Genomic DNA, 17,636 nt, shown 5'->3' on the forward strand with positions numbered 1-17,636 from the left:
GCCAGGACGGTGCCAAGACAGTCAAGTGAGCCCATGCCCTGCCCACCCTCCAAAGCAGCACCCACACAAGGGGCTGACATCTTGCCCTGGGTGCCATGCCATCATCACCCTGCTGTGGGGGTCGGACCCCTCCCGCCCCGCAGCGCACACGGGGTGCTGGACCCCCACCGGGCTCTTACCGGTTCTTCAGGTGCTGGATGCTGCCGAGACACTTGAGCCTCCCGTTCACCATGATGGCCAGGCGGGTGCAGAGCGCCTCGCACTCCTCCATGCTGGGGAGACAGGGCCAGCTTCAGCAGGGGGGCACGGAGGGACAGTGCCAGCGGCAGCGGTTGGGGCAGGTAGGGAGCCGAGCTCCCCAGGCCGTCACCCAGGCGCTGTGGCCCCACCACCAGGGATGGCAGAAGACAACAGAGGGTGTCCTGTGTTCCCTCTGCTCCCCATGCCCCTGCGGAATGCCATCCCCTGGAGACCAAAAAGCCTCCTCCCACCCACACAGCACCCCAGATGCCTGGAAGCATCACGGGCGCAGCCAGAAGCAACCCCGGACCTGTGGGACGTGAGCACCACGGAGCGACCCGTTTTGATGACATCCAGGATGAGGTTCCAGAGGAAGCGCCGTGCCTTGGGATCCATCCCTGTGGTGGGCTCATCCTGCGGGACAGACAGCACCCTCAGATACACCAGCCCCCAGGGGACCCTGCCACCCCCTTCCTGTCCTGAGCCCAGCTCAGGGCACCATCCCACACTCCAGGACACTCATGGTGGAGCGGGGGGCAGGCAGCTCCCACCCAGGGCCATGCCTCCACTCTAGCCCGGCGCCAGCCCCAGGGACATGCAGGAGGGAGGAGGACCCCACAGGCAAGGTGCCGGAGCCCAAGACGCACGAGGAAGATGAAGGCCGGGTAGCCGATCAGCGCGATGGCCGTGGACAGCTTCCTCTTGTTGCCTCCGCTGTAGGTGCTGGCAGGCTTGTCGGCATACTTGGTCAGCTCCAGCTTCTTCAGTGCCCACTTGACCACCTGCAAGGTGTGTGGGGCTGCTGTCACCCTGCCAAGGCCACGGGGCTGGCAGAACTGGCAGCAGGCAGTGGGTAAGCGGTTGGGCTCCATGGCACAGGCCAGCTGCCAAGGGGACCACAAGTGATGTGCCAGTCAGAGCCCCACAGCAGCCCCTGGCACAGCCATGAGCATCGGTGGGGGCCTGCGAGCACGTGTGCCCAGCCCTGGCACTCCGTGTGGGTGCACCACTATGCTGGCACTGCCAGGAGGGTAGCAGCACTGGCTCAGGGCCCCACAGATGCCTGGTGAGATGCTGTTCCCATGGCACAGCACCAGCCCACGGGCGCTGACAATCTCCTGCCCAGAGCCTTACCCGCTCCTCGTCCTTCCAGGGGATGCCGCGCAGGCGGGTGTAGAGCTCCAGGTGCTCCTGGGCTGTCAGCTCGTCGAAGAGCGCGTCGAACTGGGGACAATAGCCCAAGCTCTGCTGGACCTGCAGGAGCTCCTTCAGGATGCTGCAGGAGAGGATGGAGGGGCCGTGGGGAGAAGTAACTGTTTTTCAAGAGCACCTCGTTGCTCACCCCACTTTCACACACGTTTACACTGGAGTGTCTTCTCCCAGCTAATCTACAACAGGCAGCCTTGGCCGAGAGCTGGTGTCACTTGCCACCCCCGGGATGATGGTCAGCCCGGCAGGACACAGGGCTGCAGAGCACCATGGAGCCGCAGGGGCACGCTCACACTGCTTCATCCTGGGAGACCCCCAAGCAGACCCCGTCCCGTCCCTAGGACAGCGAGTCCCCACCTCCCACCCAGCCCGCGCCCCCCCAACCTGTGCCCGTTAACGAAGGCCTCTCCACCCGTGGTGCTCTCATCCCCCGTCAGCATCTTGAAGGTGGTCGTCTTGCCCGCGCCGTTGACGCCCAGCAGCCCAAAGCACTCCCCAGGCCGCACACCCACGCACAGCCGGTCCACGGCCAGGATGCGCCCGATCTTGCGGGACTTGTACACCTGGTGGGGCAGGGACGGGGTCTCAGCCCGCCAGGAGGCACCTAGAGCCCGAGCCCCGACCCACGCCCCTTAGATGGGACGGCTCCGAGGTGTCTCCGTGCACCCCTCACCGCCCCCGCCCTGCTGCTGCACCTTGGTGAGGTTCTCGATCTTCAGCATGTCATTGTCGGCGTCGCCACGCAGGACGCGGTGCCGCTCGTTGGCCACATCAATGTCGTCCTCGATGGGTTTGGTGGAGACAGGCAGCCGCCTGCGGGAGGGCACGGGCACAGGGTGCGGATGCAGGCACGGGAGCCACCTGCCTGCAGCCCTGCCAGGGATGGGCAGCTCCCCAGCTCACACCCGCTCCCGAGGCAGCCTCGAGCTAAGGGGTCCTGATGGCAAAGCTTTTCCCTGTGGCCAGCCCCCCCCCGCCAGCCTGCCCCTCCCTCCCTGGCCACACTCACTGGGGCTTCCGGAAGAAGTTGTACTGGCACATGATGGTGATGAAGAAGCCAACAAAGCCTTCGATTGTCATGGCAACGAGACCCCGCGTCACGATGTCCCATTCAAAGGGTGATTTCATTTTATCAAACTGCCCTGAGTGGGAGGAAGAGGAGAGAGTGGCTGGGGACACCTTCCTGCAGGGACAACTTGGTCATACGTCTTGAGCTGGCCTGTGACAATGACACTGTCCTGCTCCCGTGTCCCCTCCTCTGTCGCAGCTGCCTGGGCTGGTCAGTGCTGCTGGCACCAGGACTGGTCACAACAAGGCTTTCCACTCACAGCACGTGTGTTGTAAAAATCATCTTGCAACTTTTCAGCTTCAGCATCCAATCAACGCAACTGAGAGTGGGTATTGGATGGATTTGTCAGATCCTGCCCCAAAATTGCCCCTCATGATGCCAGCAGCACTTGGTTATATACAGAAGCTGCTGGAGCAGCAGAGAGTAGGAAGAGCTTTTTGAGGCCAAGCTGAAGCTGCGAGTAGCAAAAGGCTCATTTTGGCTGGGCAGCACAGCCCTGCAAGCAAGAGGTCACATCTGGGAGAAAGAGCTCTTGCAGTCCTCATCCCTCATATCACAGCCCAGCCCCACCACGGCCCACCACAGCCCCCTCATGGCTCCACCACGGCCCACCACAGCCCCCTCATGGCTCCACCACGGCCCACCACAGCTCCTTCATGGCCCACCATGGCCCCCTCATGGCTCCACCACAGCTCCTCCATGGCCCACCACAGCCCCACCACAGGCAGCGTGCAACAGCAGCAGAAACGCACAACTCTGCCAGGGCTCACAACCTCCCTTCCCTTGGGGGCTGCCGTTTAGGATGGCCCAAGGAACCATTTTCAGCATCACCGGCACCATGCCGGGGCTGACCCTCAACCATGCCTCCTCCTGCACCCCAGTCTAGTGCACATCCCCTGGCTTTTTGCTCCAGGTTGCTCTGGGCCCTGGGAAGCCCCCCAGGGCAGGCGGAGGGGGCTGTGCCAGCACTGTGGTCACGCCCAGCCCCATATGGCCTGGAGCGAGGGAGGGAGGGAATGAGAGGCCATACCAATCTTGGCGTAGTATTCGTTGATGTACTCATTGTAGGCCATCTCCATCAAGCCATGGCCCAGGTTGTAGTTAGGGAATACAAGGAAGCAGCTCTTCAGGTAGCTGTTCACCACCTTCAGATCCTGTGGGGATGGGCAGAGAGGACACAACCATCAGAAACACCCCTGAGGACTGTGAGCACGTGGTAGGATCAGGATTCCCACCAAGATACAGCCCAATCAGGTCTCATAGCTGACCCTATTGGGAGCAGCAGTTTGGGGCAGAGACCTCCTGAGGTCCCTCCCAGCCTGAGCTGTCCCACGACCCGACGGCAGCTTCTCCCTTCCTGGTGGCCCCAGGCAGAGCTGTGAATCCCATACCTTGTCGTGCTCAAAGAGCTGCAGCAGGAACGTGGCGACGGTGGCCGTGATGCCGATGAAGAGGTTGATGACAATGAGGAAGACGTAGGCGGAGCTGGGCACCTCGAACCAGAAGGAGGCAGGGTACATGATGGGAGTGATGGACCAGCTGGGAAGGTGAGCGGCAGGAGCGCATGTCAGTGTGGCAGGAGAGGGACCGAACAGTGCCAACCGTGGGATCAGCCATCTCCCAGCCCCATCCTCCCCAGGCTCTCCCACCCCAGCCTTCACCGTGCACCAGCCATGAGTGCCACAGAACATCACCCAGATGGGCAGGCCCGAGGCCAGATCCTGCCCACGCAGCCACAGGGCAGGTGGGCCACTGGAGGGACCTTACCAACACCCTGAGCAACGTACCCGTACAGCAGGAAGAGAGAGAGGACAGCGGGGAAATTGGTGGGAGAGGTGTACGCCGGGAGGTCGAACACAAAGAGGATGATGATGCAGCACGTGGCCGGCACCAGGTAGTTCAGCTGGAGAAGACAGAGACTCCTGTGACTGCCCACCCACACGCCCAGCCCTGGGGGCTTGGCCGGTGGGGCCACGTGCCCTGCTCACCATGTCCCACACGTAGTTGGCCAGCCAGTAGATGACGGGGTCACAGCCGCTCACAAACTGCAGGTGTTTGGCCTTGGTGGCCTTTTCAGCCACCAGGAATACCACGAAGCTGGCTGGTACGAAGGACATGGCCACGATAATAAAGATGGCAATCACCACGTCTGTGCCTTGCAGGCTGCATGGGGAGCAAGGAGGAGAGCAGGGACCCCGTCACCCTCAGCTGCCCACGGAAGGGCCACCTGTCCTGGCATGGGACAGTCATTGTGCACAGGGCAGGACATGGCACAGGGACCCCCATGTCACCACCACCCACTGTGTGTCCCCCCCCTACAGGCTGCAGGGCAGAAGCCTTGGCGTTCCCCTGCAAACGGCAGTGAGGAGCTGCCCCCCTTCCACAGGACGCCCACCCGCCCTCCAACCCACTCCCCGGACCTACAGGTAATCCAGGGACAGGCTGGCGCTCGTCTTGTTCATGGGGTGGTTGGTGACCGTGATGCCTGCAGGAAGGCCCAAGAACAAACACGGGCGTGTGAAAGCTGCCTCAGGACAGAAAATCTTGCCCCTAGCCCGTCTGGTCCTGGCTCTGAGCAGGAGGACGCGTTTCTTCCCTGCAGCTCGGCAGGAGCTGAGCTGCCTGAAGCAACCGAGCCCCTCGAGGCCATGCCCTCCCTCGCCAGCTGGCAGAGAGCACCCTTGGACACCTTGCAAGTCCAGGTGCCAGGAGGAAGCACCTCAGGAGGTTCTGCCCTAGCCCAGACCCTGCCTAGCCCAGATCTCACAGCCAAAGTATGTGACTCCCGCTGCCTCAACTGGGCACCAGCCTGGTTGGACTGTGCCCTCAAGCTGTTCCTGACGTGCTTCTGTCCTTTAAAGCCTCCAGGTCCTCACCGTAGGCAGCAGGGTTGCCTTTGCTCTTGGGCAAGTTGGCTCGCAGGATAGCGTTGTTGAGAGCGTTGAGGTAGGTGGGCATGCTGTGGTAGCCCTTGTTGTTATAGAAGACCTGGAGGAGCAGAGAAGAGTGGTGGGAGGTGGCAAGAGAGCTGGGCCCACGGCAGATGGGCTGGAAGGGAGGGATGGGACAGGATGGGATAGGATGGGACAGCCACAGGGCAGGCTTCCTGCACTCATGACTGTGGGGAGAGCAGGCCACTGCTGACCATGATGGGCCAGGCCCACTGTGGGGGGACCAGCAAAGCGCCCCATGGGGCAAGAGCCCCACCAGATTCCTCGGTGGAGAGCACTGCTGCTGAGCGGTGAGCAAGGGGTCCCTGCCGTGCAGGCAGCGCTCCCTGCCCCCTTCTCCTCCCCACCCGTGTCACGGCTGCTGCTGCCCACCCATCTCCCAGCTGCCGTGAGGCGCAGCGCAGTCCCACCTGGGCCGTTCTCCGGACGGCAATCTTGCGCACCGTGGCAGGAGCCCTGGCCCCGAAGGAGGCCGGGATGGATTTCTGGACGTTGCCAAAGGTGAGTGCCCCGTACCTGTGGGACAAGGCACCGCTGAGAAGCTGGGACTGCTGTCGTCAACCTCTGGGAGCAGGGCCATGCTCAAGCATGCTCCTGGCCCCTGTCAGCGCCCCGGGCAGGTGTCCCCAAGTCCCCAGTCCCCGACCCCTGCTCCACGGCAGAGGGCAGACCCTCCCAGCCTTCCCTCTTGCCTGTGCAGCCGGAAGCGGTCTGAGGTGTAGAGCAGATACTCAGAGACATTGCGCCCTGTGATGTCTGCCAAGATGTCCCCCGTCACCACCTTCATCTGCGGGGGGTGGCCCCCCACGCCGCTGGGGCAGGAGAAGCCGGTTCCCTGCATGGAGCACGTGCACTTGATGGGCTCATGGACGATGCGGGGCAGGGCCGGGGCCGAGGTCACAGTCTCTGAGGAGCAGAGAGGGCAGCTCACAGCCAGGCTCCTGCCTGCCCCAGCTGCCTGGGACAACGCGGGGCTGAGAGGTTGAGCCAAGGGGTCCCGGCCAAGCAGGGAGGGAGCGCTCTGCCCCATGGCCAGAGCTTGGTCTGTGAGAGGGCTTTTGTGTCCTGATGACCGAGAGGGACCAAGAGATGGACCTGGGGAAAAATTTTGGGGGGACAGAAACGGTTCAGAGAGGGGGCATGAAGTGTGGCTGGAGAAGGCAAGGGTTGGGGACTACAGCCCAGTGAGGGTGACACAAGACTGGCCACAGGGCTCTCGATGGTGTCACCATCCCAGGGAGCTCCACTGGTGCTGCCAGGGCTGAATGGGGAGTGGTGCTGCAGGGCTAGCACCAGCCCTGAGCCAGAAGTTCAGCCCAGCGATGCAACGCTCTGCTGTGGCCAAGCCAAACTCTTCCAGGGGTCCCTGGAGCAGCTTCTGCAGGGGAGATGTATCATCTCCCTGTTGGAGATGAATCCCAGGCCCAGACACAGTCGAGCACCAAGCGCAGGTGATACCTTTGATGGCAGAGGAGAAGGTAGTGGAGTTCCAGGCACGGAGCAGGTCCTCATCCACTGAGATGGGGTAGTCAGAGGGAGCTGGGGATGGAGGCGGAGGCACAAAGTTGGAGAGCGGCAGGCCCTGGGTGAAGGAGTCGATGCACATGGCATCGAAGTACTTGGCCGCCAGCATCTTGGACTCGTTGCTGTTGAGGTTGAGGGTCTGCATGGGCTGGTCCAGCGTGTTGTTGAAGGCCGTCTTGAGCACGCAGGTAGCCCCCACACCGGAGGGCAGGTGGAAGGTGTTCACCAGCTGCTGGGGGCTGGCGTCAGGAGACAGCCTGATGCTGCGGGGAGAAAAGCAGGTGAGGAGGAGCAAGGAGCAGGAGACATGGGTCTCACCACCTCGGCCATCTTCTGCTGGGACCTCCCCGAGGCCTCAGCACTTATGGCTGAACAGGCACAGCCGAATGGGCACACACAGCCCACGCCTGGCATGAGCTGAGCTGCCCATCACAGGCAGCGTCAGGGCTGGCACCTCTCACAGAGACACCCTGGAGAGGATGGAGGCTGCTTTCTGCAAGGGGATGTGGCACCAGCCAGGCTCTGCTCCAAGCCTGAGCCCCGGCGCCAGCCCCACTGCAGGCTGCCCTCCCTGCTGTCCCCCATCGCGGTTCCAGGGATGGAGACAGGGACGGGTCACAGGATACTGGACACCGGTGAGTGGCAGCTCTCACCGGTACTCACGCCGCTCCTCGTTGGCATAAGGTATGAAGTTGCCCTTGGGCTGGGTGTAGTTGTGGTACTGCGATGGCGAGAGGATAAGCGGTGGCAGGTCACCTGCAGAAACAAGGACAGGAACCCACTCTCACCCACAGCACCACCACATGCAGGCAGACTGGTTGAGCGCCCACAAGCCTTGTCCTCACCATCCCCCCAGTCAGTGTCACAGAATCACAGAATGTCAGGGGTTGGAAGGGACCTCAAAAGATGATCCAGTCCAACCCCCCTGCCAGAGCAGGACCACCCAGAGCAGGTCACACAGGAATGCATCCAGGAGGGTTTTGAATGTCTCCAGAGAAGGAGACTCCACCACCTCTCTGCGCAGCCTGTTCCAGGGCTCTGTCACCCTCACAGTGAAAAAGTTTTTCCTCATGTTAATGTGGAACCTCCTGTGCTCCAGCTTGCACCCGTTGCCCCTTGTCCTGTCATTGGCCATCACCGAGAAGAGCCCGGCTCCATCCTCCTGACACTCGCCCTTTACATATTTATAAGCATTGATGAGGTCACCCCTCAGTCTCCTCTTCTCCAAGCTCAAGAGACCCAGCTCCCTCAGCCTTTCCTCATACGGGAGATGTTCCACCCCCTCAATCACCTTTGGGGCTCTGCACTGGACTCTTTCCGGCAGCTCCTCGTCCTTCTTGATCTGAGGGGCCCAGAGCTGGACACGCTATTCCAGATGGGGTCTCACCAGGGCAGAGGAGAGGGGGAGGAGAACCTCTCTCCACCTACTGACCACAGCACTTCTAACACACCCCAGGATGCCACTGGCCTTCTTGGCCACGAGGGCACGTTGCTGGCTCGTGGTCATCCTGCTGCCCACCAGGACCCCCCGTCCCTTTCCCCTACGCTGCTCTCCAACAGCTCAGTCCCCAGCCTAGACTGGGACATGGGGTTGTTCTTTCCCAGATGCAAGACTCTACACTTGCCCTTGTTGTAGCTCATCAAATGTCTCCCCGCCCAGCTCTCCAGCCTGTCCAGGTCTCGCTGAATGGCAGCACAGCCCTCTGGGGTGTCAGCCACCCCTCCCAGCTTTGTGTCATCAGCAAACTTGCTGACAGGGTACTCTGTTCCCTTGTCCAGGTCATTGATGAACATATTGAATAGTGCTGGTCCCAGTACCGACCCCTGAGAGACTCCACTAGTTACAGGCCTCCAACTAGGCTGTCCCATTGACAACGACTCTGACTTCTTTCCTTCAACCAATTCACAATCCAAAGTGCCACACAGCCAGTGTCCCAACCGGCCACACTGGGGCAGGCAGAAAGGGCCCCCAGCAGCCCCCAGCACGCAGGCGGGTGGTTCACACACACCTATTTCGGGCACGGAGAGCGCCACTGTCATGGCCACGCAGACGAAGAAGGCAGGCAGGAGGATCTGCGAGAAGAGGGCCTTGGTGTTGCGCTTGGCACAGTGGAAGCGTTTGACGATCAGCCCATGGAACTGGCGCAGCTTCAGCCACGAGCCCTCCAGCTTGAAGCTCCCCTGTCCAGCCAGGTCGTGGTCCTCCGCCTCCGCCTCTGCCTCTTGCTCTGGGAGTGGAGAAGGATGTCAGCCCCCCGGCACAGCTGCTCCCATGCCTGCCTTGGCCCCCAGGTAGCTGAGCCGGGCACTGAGCCCGGTGCAGCCACCCCAAGGGACAGGGTGGCACCCAACGCTGACGGCCACCAAGCCACGGCAGCACCGCAGTGTGAAGCAAGGCAGCTGGCCGGTGGGTTCCTCTAGGCCCACAATGGGAAATTTAGACAATAGTTTTAAAAAAGCAACGTAAATTGGTGCTTTTTGGCAGAACTCCATTTTCCCATCAGCTCTCCCAGCTGGTGAGGGGTCAGCACAGTCAGGAATGGGGAACGGGACATGGGTGGGGGGACCCAGTGAGGCAGCGGGAGCGGGGCTGCTCTCAGAGAGCTCTGCCATGGCCCTGCCTCGGCTCTGCCTCCTGCAACCCATATCCCAACGCTCAGAGCAGCCCCGGCCGGGGAGGTAGGGTGGCGCATCCATGAATTAACCACACCAGTAGCTGCCGGGTTAACCCAGAAAAGGATTTGTGAATAAAACAGCAGCCTCAGGGCATCTGCCTGCATCCCCCATCCTTCGGCAACCCCAGCATCTGGGTCAGGAGAGCCCTAAGCCTGGGTCAGCACAGGGAGGGCAAAGCCACCTGCTGGGAGATGACTCCACGCCCAAGGGCCAAGAGGAGACAACCCAACCAGGCGCCAGCACGAGGAGCGAGAGCGTTAGTGGGGCGAGTCTGCAAGGTGGCCCTCACGGGACCCGAGGGAGGCAAAGGGCAGAACTAACGCTGGCTGCACCTGCTGGCTCCGGGTCTCAGCACAGGACCCGCCCATGCACACCCTACCAGTTTGGGGTTGCAAACTGGTGGAAGCAGCTGTTCCCGCCCTCCCACCCAGGCTGCAGTTCTCTGGGCACAGCGTTGGCGGATGCATCCTCAGACCCCCCGCAGGGTGTTGCCCCAGCAGGCGCGGCCCCCCATCCCCAGCACACCCCTGTGCCCCGGGGCAGGGCCAGCTCTGCCCTGCCCAAGTGCAGGGACAGGCGCTGCCACTGCCCTGGCCACCCTCCATGTCCCAGCCAAGCGCCTCCCCTGGCCCCTGCCAGCGGCACGAACCTTGCAGACTGATGTTATCGGGGTCCTGCCGGTTATCGAACAGGGGCGCATAATCCCCAAAGAATTCAGAATAAGCCCCACCTTCATCGCCCCGCACGGAGCCCACCGAGGAGGCCGAGTGCAGGGACGCCTGCGACTGCGCCAGCTTGGAGCAGGTCACTAGGTTGCTGAGCTCCACCTCGGGCTTCTCCGGCACGGCCACTTCAGCAACAGGCTCCCCATTGGCCTCGGGCTTCAGGTCCAGCTCAGGGGCGGGTGGCCGCAGGGCATCCTTTTTGGACTCCTTCATGTCTGGAAGGAGAAAAGGGTTTGCCAATGGCCAGGCCACCCTTCACCGCAACGTGGTACGGAACAGGGACATATCTGCCCTGCAAACCTGGAGTGGAGCAGAGGCCGGCTGCCCTTGGCCGGGATGAGCTCTGCTGGAGACCACTCCTCCCCTTGGGAAAGGAGACTCCTGCAGCCACGTGCGAGGGGAGAGGAGCCACCAAGCCCACACAGAGGCACACAGCCCCTCGCCAGCCCCAGCAGCACCATGTGCCTCCCCACCACCCGTACCCACGTCGCTGTTCTCCAGAGACTGGTCCTCCTCGGACACCTTCAGGAAGACCTCCTCCAGCGTGGTGTCCATCAGCCCGAAACTGGTGAGGTCCAGCTCCTCCAGGCTCTGCTCCAAGTGCTGTGGAGTTAAAGCGCTGGGTGAGGAGGGCAGCAGGTGCCTGCAGTGCTGCGGCCCCCCATGACCACCTGCCCGCCTGCCCACCGCGCCAGCCCCCGCGGGTACCTGGAAGAGCCTCTCAAAGCAGCCCTTCTTGACGGCCTCGCTGGGCAGGATGTAGGAGAGCTCAGTGTTGGTGTCTGAGATGAGGAGGCAGGAGGCCACATATTTCCTAATGAACTGGGAGACGCGAGGCTCGGAGCAGGGGCTGACGGAGGAGTGAGCCGGGGGGCTGTGTGGCTGGCCTGGCTCTGGCAGAGGGGCAGCACCAGTCGGTCACTTCACACCCTCCTCCCACCAGGACCCGCCACGTCCACCCTACACCCCAGTGCCGTGGGGCTCCTCCAGCCTCCATCATGGTGTGCTGGTGGCTTCCTGCCCGCCCTGCCTGGCCTGGGGACGGTGCTCTGCACCACAGCCCATGCTGCACATCTCGGTGGGCAGCCCACAGGCCAGACAGAACCAGTGCCGGGAGGCAAATGTCACCACACAGAGTCTAACCCAGGACCCAGACGGGAGAAATCAAGGCTGAGCAATGCCACCTCCTACACTCCTGCCTCATCCCCCTCCACCCACCACGTGGCCTAATGAGACTTGGGGTGGGAGCACTTGGGTGTTGACCTCATGTTCCTTTCCCAGCCTGAAGTAGGGCTGGTCCCATCTATTCCTCTAAACACAGGGTCCCGCTGTCCCCCAGACCTGTGCCATTCCTGGTGTCCGACTGCTTCTTCACCACTGTCAGCTTGTAGCCATCACCGTAGGTGCTCTTGAGGAAAAGTGGGGAGCCGCAGCACTTGAGCTTGCCGTGGGAGATGATGGCGATGCGGTCACCCAGCAGGTCAGCCTCATCCATGTGGTGCGTGGAGAGGAGGATGGTCCTTCCTGACCATGGCAGAGTCTCAGTGGAGGGCCCAGGGCCAGTGCAGCCAGAGAAGCAATGCTGGGCTCTGACCACCTCCGCTCACCTGGCTTGTACTTGAGGATGAGGTCCCAGATAGCCCTGCGTGCGTATGGGTCCACGCCAGCTGTGGGCTCATCCAAGATCACAGCCCGCGACCCACCCACGAAGGCGATGGCCACCGACAGCTTCCTCTTCATGCCCCCCGAGAGGGTCTGCACCAGGGAGTGGCGTTTGTTGGAGAGCTCCAGGTCCTCAATCATCCTGGGGACAGGGCAGAAGCACCAGGGATGCTGGGGGGGCCGTACTGGTGACTGTGGGGAGCACGTGATGCCTCTTCCCTGCATGGTACCTACAGCCCTTGGCCACTGGGACAGCCCAGCTGCAGCCAGGCTACAGAAGCATCTTCTGCTGGCTTCCACAGTCTGATACCCCCAGTTTTGGAAAACACTTGAAGGAGCTGCTCCAGGGGACATCTCTGCTACCAGATCACCCACCACGGCTCAGCAAGCAGGAAGGGGACCCCCTCATGCAAAAGGCACAGATGGGGCAAAAAGAGCTGGAGGGTGCCTACTTGTCCATCTCCTTGCGGATCTCCTCCTCCGCCATGCTCTTGAGCTGCGAGTAGAACCAGAGGTGCTCCTCCACCGTCAGCCTGTCGAAGAGCACGTTGTGCTGGGGACACATGCCCAGGTTCTTCCGGATCTCGTCCATCTCTGTCCGGATATCGTGGCCATAGATGGTAGCAGAGCCCGAGGTCGGAGGGAACAAACCGGTGAGGATCGACCTGGATGGATGGAGAAAGGCAACAAGGTGAGGGACCTTGTATGCCGCTGTCTTGTCCCAGTTCCAACCACCACTTCCAGGAGCATCTGCTGGGCCCCAGGCAAAGCAATGTCAGTGCAGGGCCATGTGCCTGCTGCCTGTACCCCTTTTGTGCCACCCCCACATCCACAGTGCTGCCACAGGGCCCTGCAAGGACATCACGCAGCACCTTCCCGCCCATTGCAGCTGGCCAGAAGGACATGGCCAACGTCTGCCCTGACAGGCACTCACATGGTGGTGGTTTTGCCTGCACCGTTGTGCCCCAGGAAGGACACCACCTGGTTCTCATAGAGGTTGAGGCTCAGCTTGTTCAGCGCCAGCTTCTTGTCCGTCTTGTAGACCTTGGTGAGCTTGTCAATGCAGACAACCAAGGGGAGGTGGGTCGGCTCCTCCTCAATGCCCCGTGTCTCCTCTGCAGTGAAAGCAGGATGGTGAGGAGCCAGGGGGTGGGGAGGGACACCAGGCTTGGAGCAGGGCTCCCCAGGGGACGAACCTCCCCGCCTCCATCCCGTAGTGGCTGTGCTGGCTCATGGCCCCTTTCTCTCTGCTTCTTGCCAGCTTCCCCACTCCCGCCCCACAGGCAGCATTTCCCAGGCAGGCAGCAGCGCCTGGCCCAGTATCCTGCCCCAAGGAGGGCACAGGGGACACGCAGGGGTCCATGCAGGAAGCTGCACCAGAGCCAGGGACATCCCCAGGCCACCTCCCACCACCCCCATCTGCCCTTACCCAGCCTCCGGCTTTCCATGGCACAGGCCTGATCCTCCTCCATGATGCTGAGGCGGGTGGTGCGGGACCAGGGCCAGGTCCACTCCCAGGTCTCCACTCGCCCATTGCCCAGCCAGTAGGACTTCTGGAAGGGGAAGTACCAGGGCCGCGGCAAGCCGAACATGCCTGTAAGTACAATGCTCGTGGAGTCAGGGCCAAGCGTACACTCATGTCTGTGCAGAAGCCGGCCGAGCTCAGCATGGGTACAGGCATGGACGTGGGCTTGGAGGTTTCCTCAGCTCAGGGACATCACTGCAGGGTGGAGGCTGCAAGTGCCCCGGCCAACTGGGCTCAGGGCAACGCTGCTGGGCTGTGCAAGGAAGCAAAGTCCTTTGGGCTTTGGGTTGGGCCTGGCTCGCACTTCGGCTTTTCTAAGAAAGCGAAGGAATCGGGTGAGACTCCTCCCCAGGCAGGCAATAAAGGGGAACAGTGCTCCAGCCACAGACACCTTGTTTTGCTACAGGTGGCCAGTGAACTGAGACGTGCGACTGAAGATGTCCAAGGAACCTGCTGGTGTCACCAGTGGGTCAGGGCATGGGGGCACGTGTGCCCAACAGGACACACGCAGGGGACCCTGAAGGCATGTTGTGCCAAATCCCACCATGTCAGGCCTGAGCACTGCCAGGAACCAGCAGGTCCCCAGTGAGTAGGCTCCCATAAGATCAGAGGTGCTTTCACGTCCCACTGCCCACACGTACCCGGGTGCACAGCCTCAATGTACCACGTAAGCACCCCATACACCACGGCATCCACGATCAGCATCATCATGGACAGCAGGAGGTTGAAGTCATCTCCTTCCACAGGCGACTGGCTGAAGGTGTGCCACTGGATGCCCACGCCAGCCACCTCATACAGCGCGAAGTACTTGGAGCCCAGCCCAAAGGCCGTGGTGGACATGAGGGACTACAGAGAGGTGGGGGGAAGAGGACATCATCAGGAACCACAGGTCAGCTCTGAAGGAACAGGTTGGGGCAAATTCCAAACTGGTGCCGCCCCACCCAGCCCCATGGAGATGCTCCCTGACCTGGGAGGCACCAAACCTTCTGGACAGCCCCATAGGGATTTGGTTCACATAGGCAGAGGTTTGCCTAGGGTTTGGTGACAGCTTGGTGGCCTGTGTACTGGACATGGGGTGCCCAGGGCGAACCTGGGGCCAATCACCTGCCCAGCAGCTGCTGCCAACTCACCGCAATGCACTTCTCAAAGGCTGTGATCTTGTCGTGCGCCACCTCCTCCCGAATGGCCACGTACATGTAGGGCACGTAGCTGAGGAAATAGATGATGCCGCCACAGGCAGAGGCCAGCTTGGCCTTGGAGTAGAGCACTGACACGAGGAAGCTGCAGGGAGGACAGCATCACCTCAGATCCTACCCACCAGGGCTCTTCCCACACCATCCGATTTTGGTGGTGTTGAGGTGATAAATTGGCCCCTCAAATCAGTCAGCTGGGGGCACCTCTGCCCCTCCACCGGCCCTTACCCGCACAGCTCCTCGCACCCCCGCCCCACGGTACAAGGACCCCGGTGCTGCCCATGCCCCCTCACGGCATGGAGTGGACCAGCCAGCAGCTCACCAGAACATGATGGTGGCCACTGCGTAGATGGCGAGAAAGAGCCAGATGATGAGGACATCACTGTGCATCAGGACCTTGCCGTACTTCAGGATAGCGGTGAGCGCCGTGACCGAGATGGAGAGCTGGACGAAGCCGGTGATGAACCAAGCCACCCAATGCACCGCGTTGTTCAAGCCCATCATCTTCATCACCTGCGAGGCCAACACTGCTTGTCCCCTACCCCTACGGCTGCCTCACTCGCTGGGGTGGGAGGGCAACGGGCAGCACCGAGAGGTCCCTGGGTACCGCTGGGAGCAGGCAGGCCACAGCACACCCTGTGCCAGGGCGCCAACGGGCTCAGCTCCCTCTGGCACTGGGAAAGGCTTGTGCCGGGGACACTCGGAAGGAGCGGCTCAGCCCAGCGAGGTGGGATCTGCACCCACCCCAGCTCACACACCCTGGAGACATGAGGAAGGTGCCCATGGACACAGGTGTCCTGGGTTACAGTGTAAAATGTGCCAAAAGAAAAAAAAAAAAGTATTCTATTACCATCTTCAGGAGCTGTTGAGACCAGGTGGGGCGGTGCTCCCTGCCTGCCCCCTCTGGACTATCTCCTGTTACTGGGCACAACAATGCCTTATCGCCTGACCCATCGGTAACTCGCTCCTGGACTATCTCCTGTTAATGGCCCATCAAGGAACTGCCTCACGACTCCCCATCCCATGGTGAGATGCTCCGCCCGGGGAGGGGGGGAAGGAGCCAAGCAGTCCATGCCAAATAAAAACTGAGATCTCGAACACCCTAGCAGCCTTCTTCCACTGGATTCCCAGAGGAGCTTTTCCCCCCACTGGAGTTCCAGAGGACAAGAGCTACCTACCTACCACTGGACCTTCGGAGGAAGACCAGACTCTTTTACCTGATTGCTGCTTCCACAGAACTACACCCATCACTTCAGGAGGACTGCAGCCAGCATCTTATCGGACTGCTACTGCCCCCCTAACAGGGTGTCAGGTTGTATTCCTGACTCTGTCAGTGTAAACCAGTGGGTTGTTTGTTTTTTTTCCCTGCCTTGTGTTATATATATATATATATTAGTAAAGAACTGTTATTCCTATTCCCCATATCTTTGCCTGAACGCCCGTTAATTTCAAAATTATAATAATTTGGAGGGAAGGGGGTTGCACTTTCCATTTCAAGGGAGGCTCCTGCCTTCCTCTACAGACACCTATCTTTTCAAACCAAGACAACAGGGCAGGTCTCAGAGCTCAGAGATGCCAGCTCCTCGCCAGGGACCTCTCTCACCATCCCCACCTCTTTCAGGCGATGCTCCTTCTCAGTCACAATGTGCTGGATCATCATGGCCACCGAGTAGACCCAGGAGATCACCATGCACAGGGGCATCATGTGCTCGATGACAAAGAGGAAGCTGGTGGAGTAGAGGAAGAGAGGGGAGAGCTGGATGGTGGCACCACTGCAGAGACCCAGGGAGACCCTGGGACACAGAGCAGCAGAGGGGCTCTCCCACCACCTCCAGTCCAGCAGGTCCTTAGTGCCCTGAAAGAGCTTCTTCAGTAAGCCCATAGGACAATCTGGTGTCCTGGCTGTCAGGTCCTGGCAGGCAGCAGCCGTGGGTTCAGCCTGGTGGCCTGCCTACCCTGGTGTGGACAGGGCCCTATCCACCCTCCTGCCATAGAGAACTGGTAGCTCTGGGACTTCTCCAGGTGCTTCCTCCAGACCACTGTGTTCAATAACCACCAACAGACGCATGTGCCATCCATTTACCACACTCCTCTTGTTCTCCCCAAGTCTTTCGGCCTCCAAGACACCCCACGGCCATGAGTTCCTCACTTCAGCTGCCAACTGGGCACAAAACCCTTCCCCTGCTTGCCTAGTCTGGTGGTCCATGGAACAGAGCTTAACTGCTTGCTCATCACTCCCAATGTCACCAACCTCTCTCAGGTCCCCAAACTTGTCCCCTTTTCCCAGCTGAAGTGTCCTGGCCAGCAAAGGGAAAGAGGGAAGGTCCTGCCCCTGCCCACACAGGTGTTACTCACTCATCCCGGGTATAACACGGGTATGGGAACATCTGCACATAGTTGCCAGGCTCCACCACATCGTGGCCAACGAATGTGTTGATGAGGGCGCGCTCCATCATGTCTGGGGAGGCAGAGAGGCCAGGCTGAGCAGGCAGGGAGGGCAGGGGTCAGGGACGTGGGCAGCTGTGGCAGGGAGCTGGCACTCACCCTGGATCCAGACAAAGCCATAGAGGAAGTAGAAGCGGCCGCCAGTGTTGGGGCCAGGCCGCCAGTACGCCCGCCGGATCTCGTTGGTCTTCTCCGTGAAGCTGGAGTTCTGCCGGATCTTGTACATGACGTGGGGGGGCAGCGAGCCATCCTTGTTGGTCTGGAAGATGACGCCTGCGGGCAGCAGGAGAGGCACGGAGCCCGCTGGCACCACAGGAGACAGCCACACCGGCTGGCCCGCAGCGACAGGAAGGGACATGGAGGGGTTCAGAGTGTCCCAGCCAAGGGCACCACGAGGGCAGCCATGGGTGAAAAGGG

The 17,636-nt window shown here is 61.2% G+C and overlaps 1 protein-coding gene across 1 annotated transcript in view; it reads right to left on the minus strand.

Moving 5' to 3' along the window:
• Positions 1-17,636, minus strand: part of ABCA2 (ATP binding cassette subfamily A member 2) — a 35,403-nt gene that overhangs the window by 1,235 nt on the left and 16,532 nt on the right. Inside the window, exons 14-45 of the mRNA XM_086475791.1 lie at positions 17,319-17,492; positions 17,130-17,232; positions 16,387-16,501; positions 15,097-15,287; positions 14,712-14,862; positions 14,223-14,427; positions 13,486-13,650; positions 12,991-13,171; positions 12,509-12,721; positions 12,002-12,198; positions 11,736-11,918; positions 11,103-11,287; positions 10,877-10,997; positions 10,319-10,609; positions 9,003-9,221; positions 7,647-7,749; positions 6,928-7,256; positions 6,162-6,375; positions 5,880-5,985; positions 5,395-5,506; positions 4,943-5,003; positions 4,507-4,681; positions 4,306-4,421; positions 3,910-4,057; positions 3,549-3,672; positions 2,459-2,591; positions 2,145-2,262; positions 1,834-2,012; positions 1,375-1,516; positions 888-1,022; positions 551-654; positions 180-272 (exon numbers count right to left, since the gene is read on the minus strand). Coding sequence (XP_086331917.1) covers positions 180-272; positions 551-654; positions 888-1,022; positions 1,375-1,516; positions 1,834-2,012; positions 2,145-2,262; positions 2,459-2,591; positions 3,549-3,672; positions 3,910-4,057; positions 4,306-4,421; positions 4,507-4,681; positions 4,943-5,003; positions 5,395-5,506; positions 5,880-5,985; positions 6,162-6,375; positions 6,928-7,256; positions 7,647-7,749; positions 9,003-9,221; positions 10,319-10,609; positions 10,877-10,997; positions 11,103-11,287; positions 11,736-11,918; positions 12,002-12,198; positions 12,509-12,721; positions 12,991-13,171; positions 13,486-13,650; positions 14,223-14,427; positions 14,712-14,862; positions 15,097-15,287; positions 16,387-16,501; positions 17,130-17,232; positions 17,319-17,492 — 5,086 coding nt within the window. The remainder of the gene's footprint in view (positions 1-179; positions 273-550; positions 655-887; positions 1,023-1,374; positions 1,517-1,833; positions 2,013-2,144; positions 2,263-2,458; positions 2,592-3,548; positions 3,673-3,909; positions 4,058-4,305; positions 4,422-4,506; positions 4,682-4,942; positions 5,004-5,394; positions 5,507-5,879; positions 5,986-6,161; positions 6,376-6,927; positions 7,257-7,646; positions 7,750-9,002; positions 9,222-10,318; positions 10,610-10,876; positions 10,998-11,102; positions 11,288-11,735; positions 11,919-12,001; positions 12,199-12,508; positions 12,722-12,990; positions 13,172-13,485; positions 13,651-14,222; positions 14,428-14,711; positions 14,863-15,096; positions 15,288-16,386; positions 16,502-17,129; positions 17,233-17,318; positions 17,493-17,636) is intronic.

Source organism: Leptosomus discolor, chromosome 19 (assembly GCF_034619465.1).
Source record: "Leptosomus discolor isolate bLepDis1 chromosome 19, bLepDis1.hap2, whole genome shotgun sequence".
Classification (NCBI taxonomy): domain Eukaryota; kingdom Metazoa; phylum Chordata; class Aves; order Leptosomiformes; family Leptosomidae; genus Leptosomus; species Leptosomus discolor.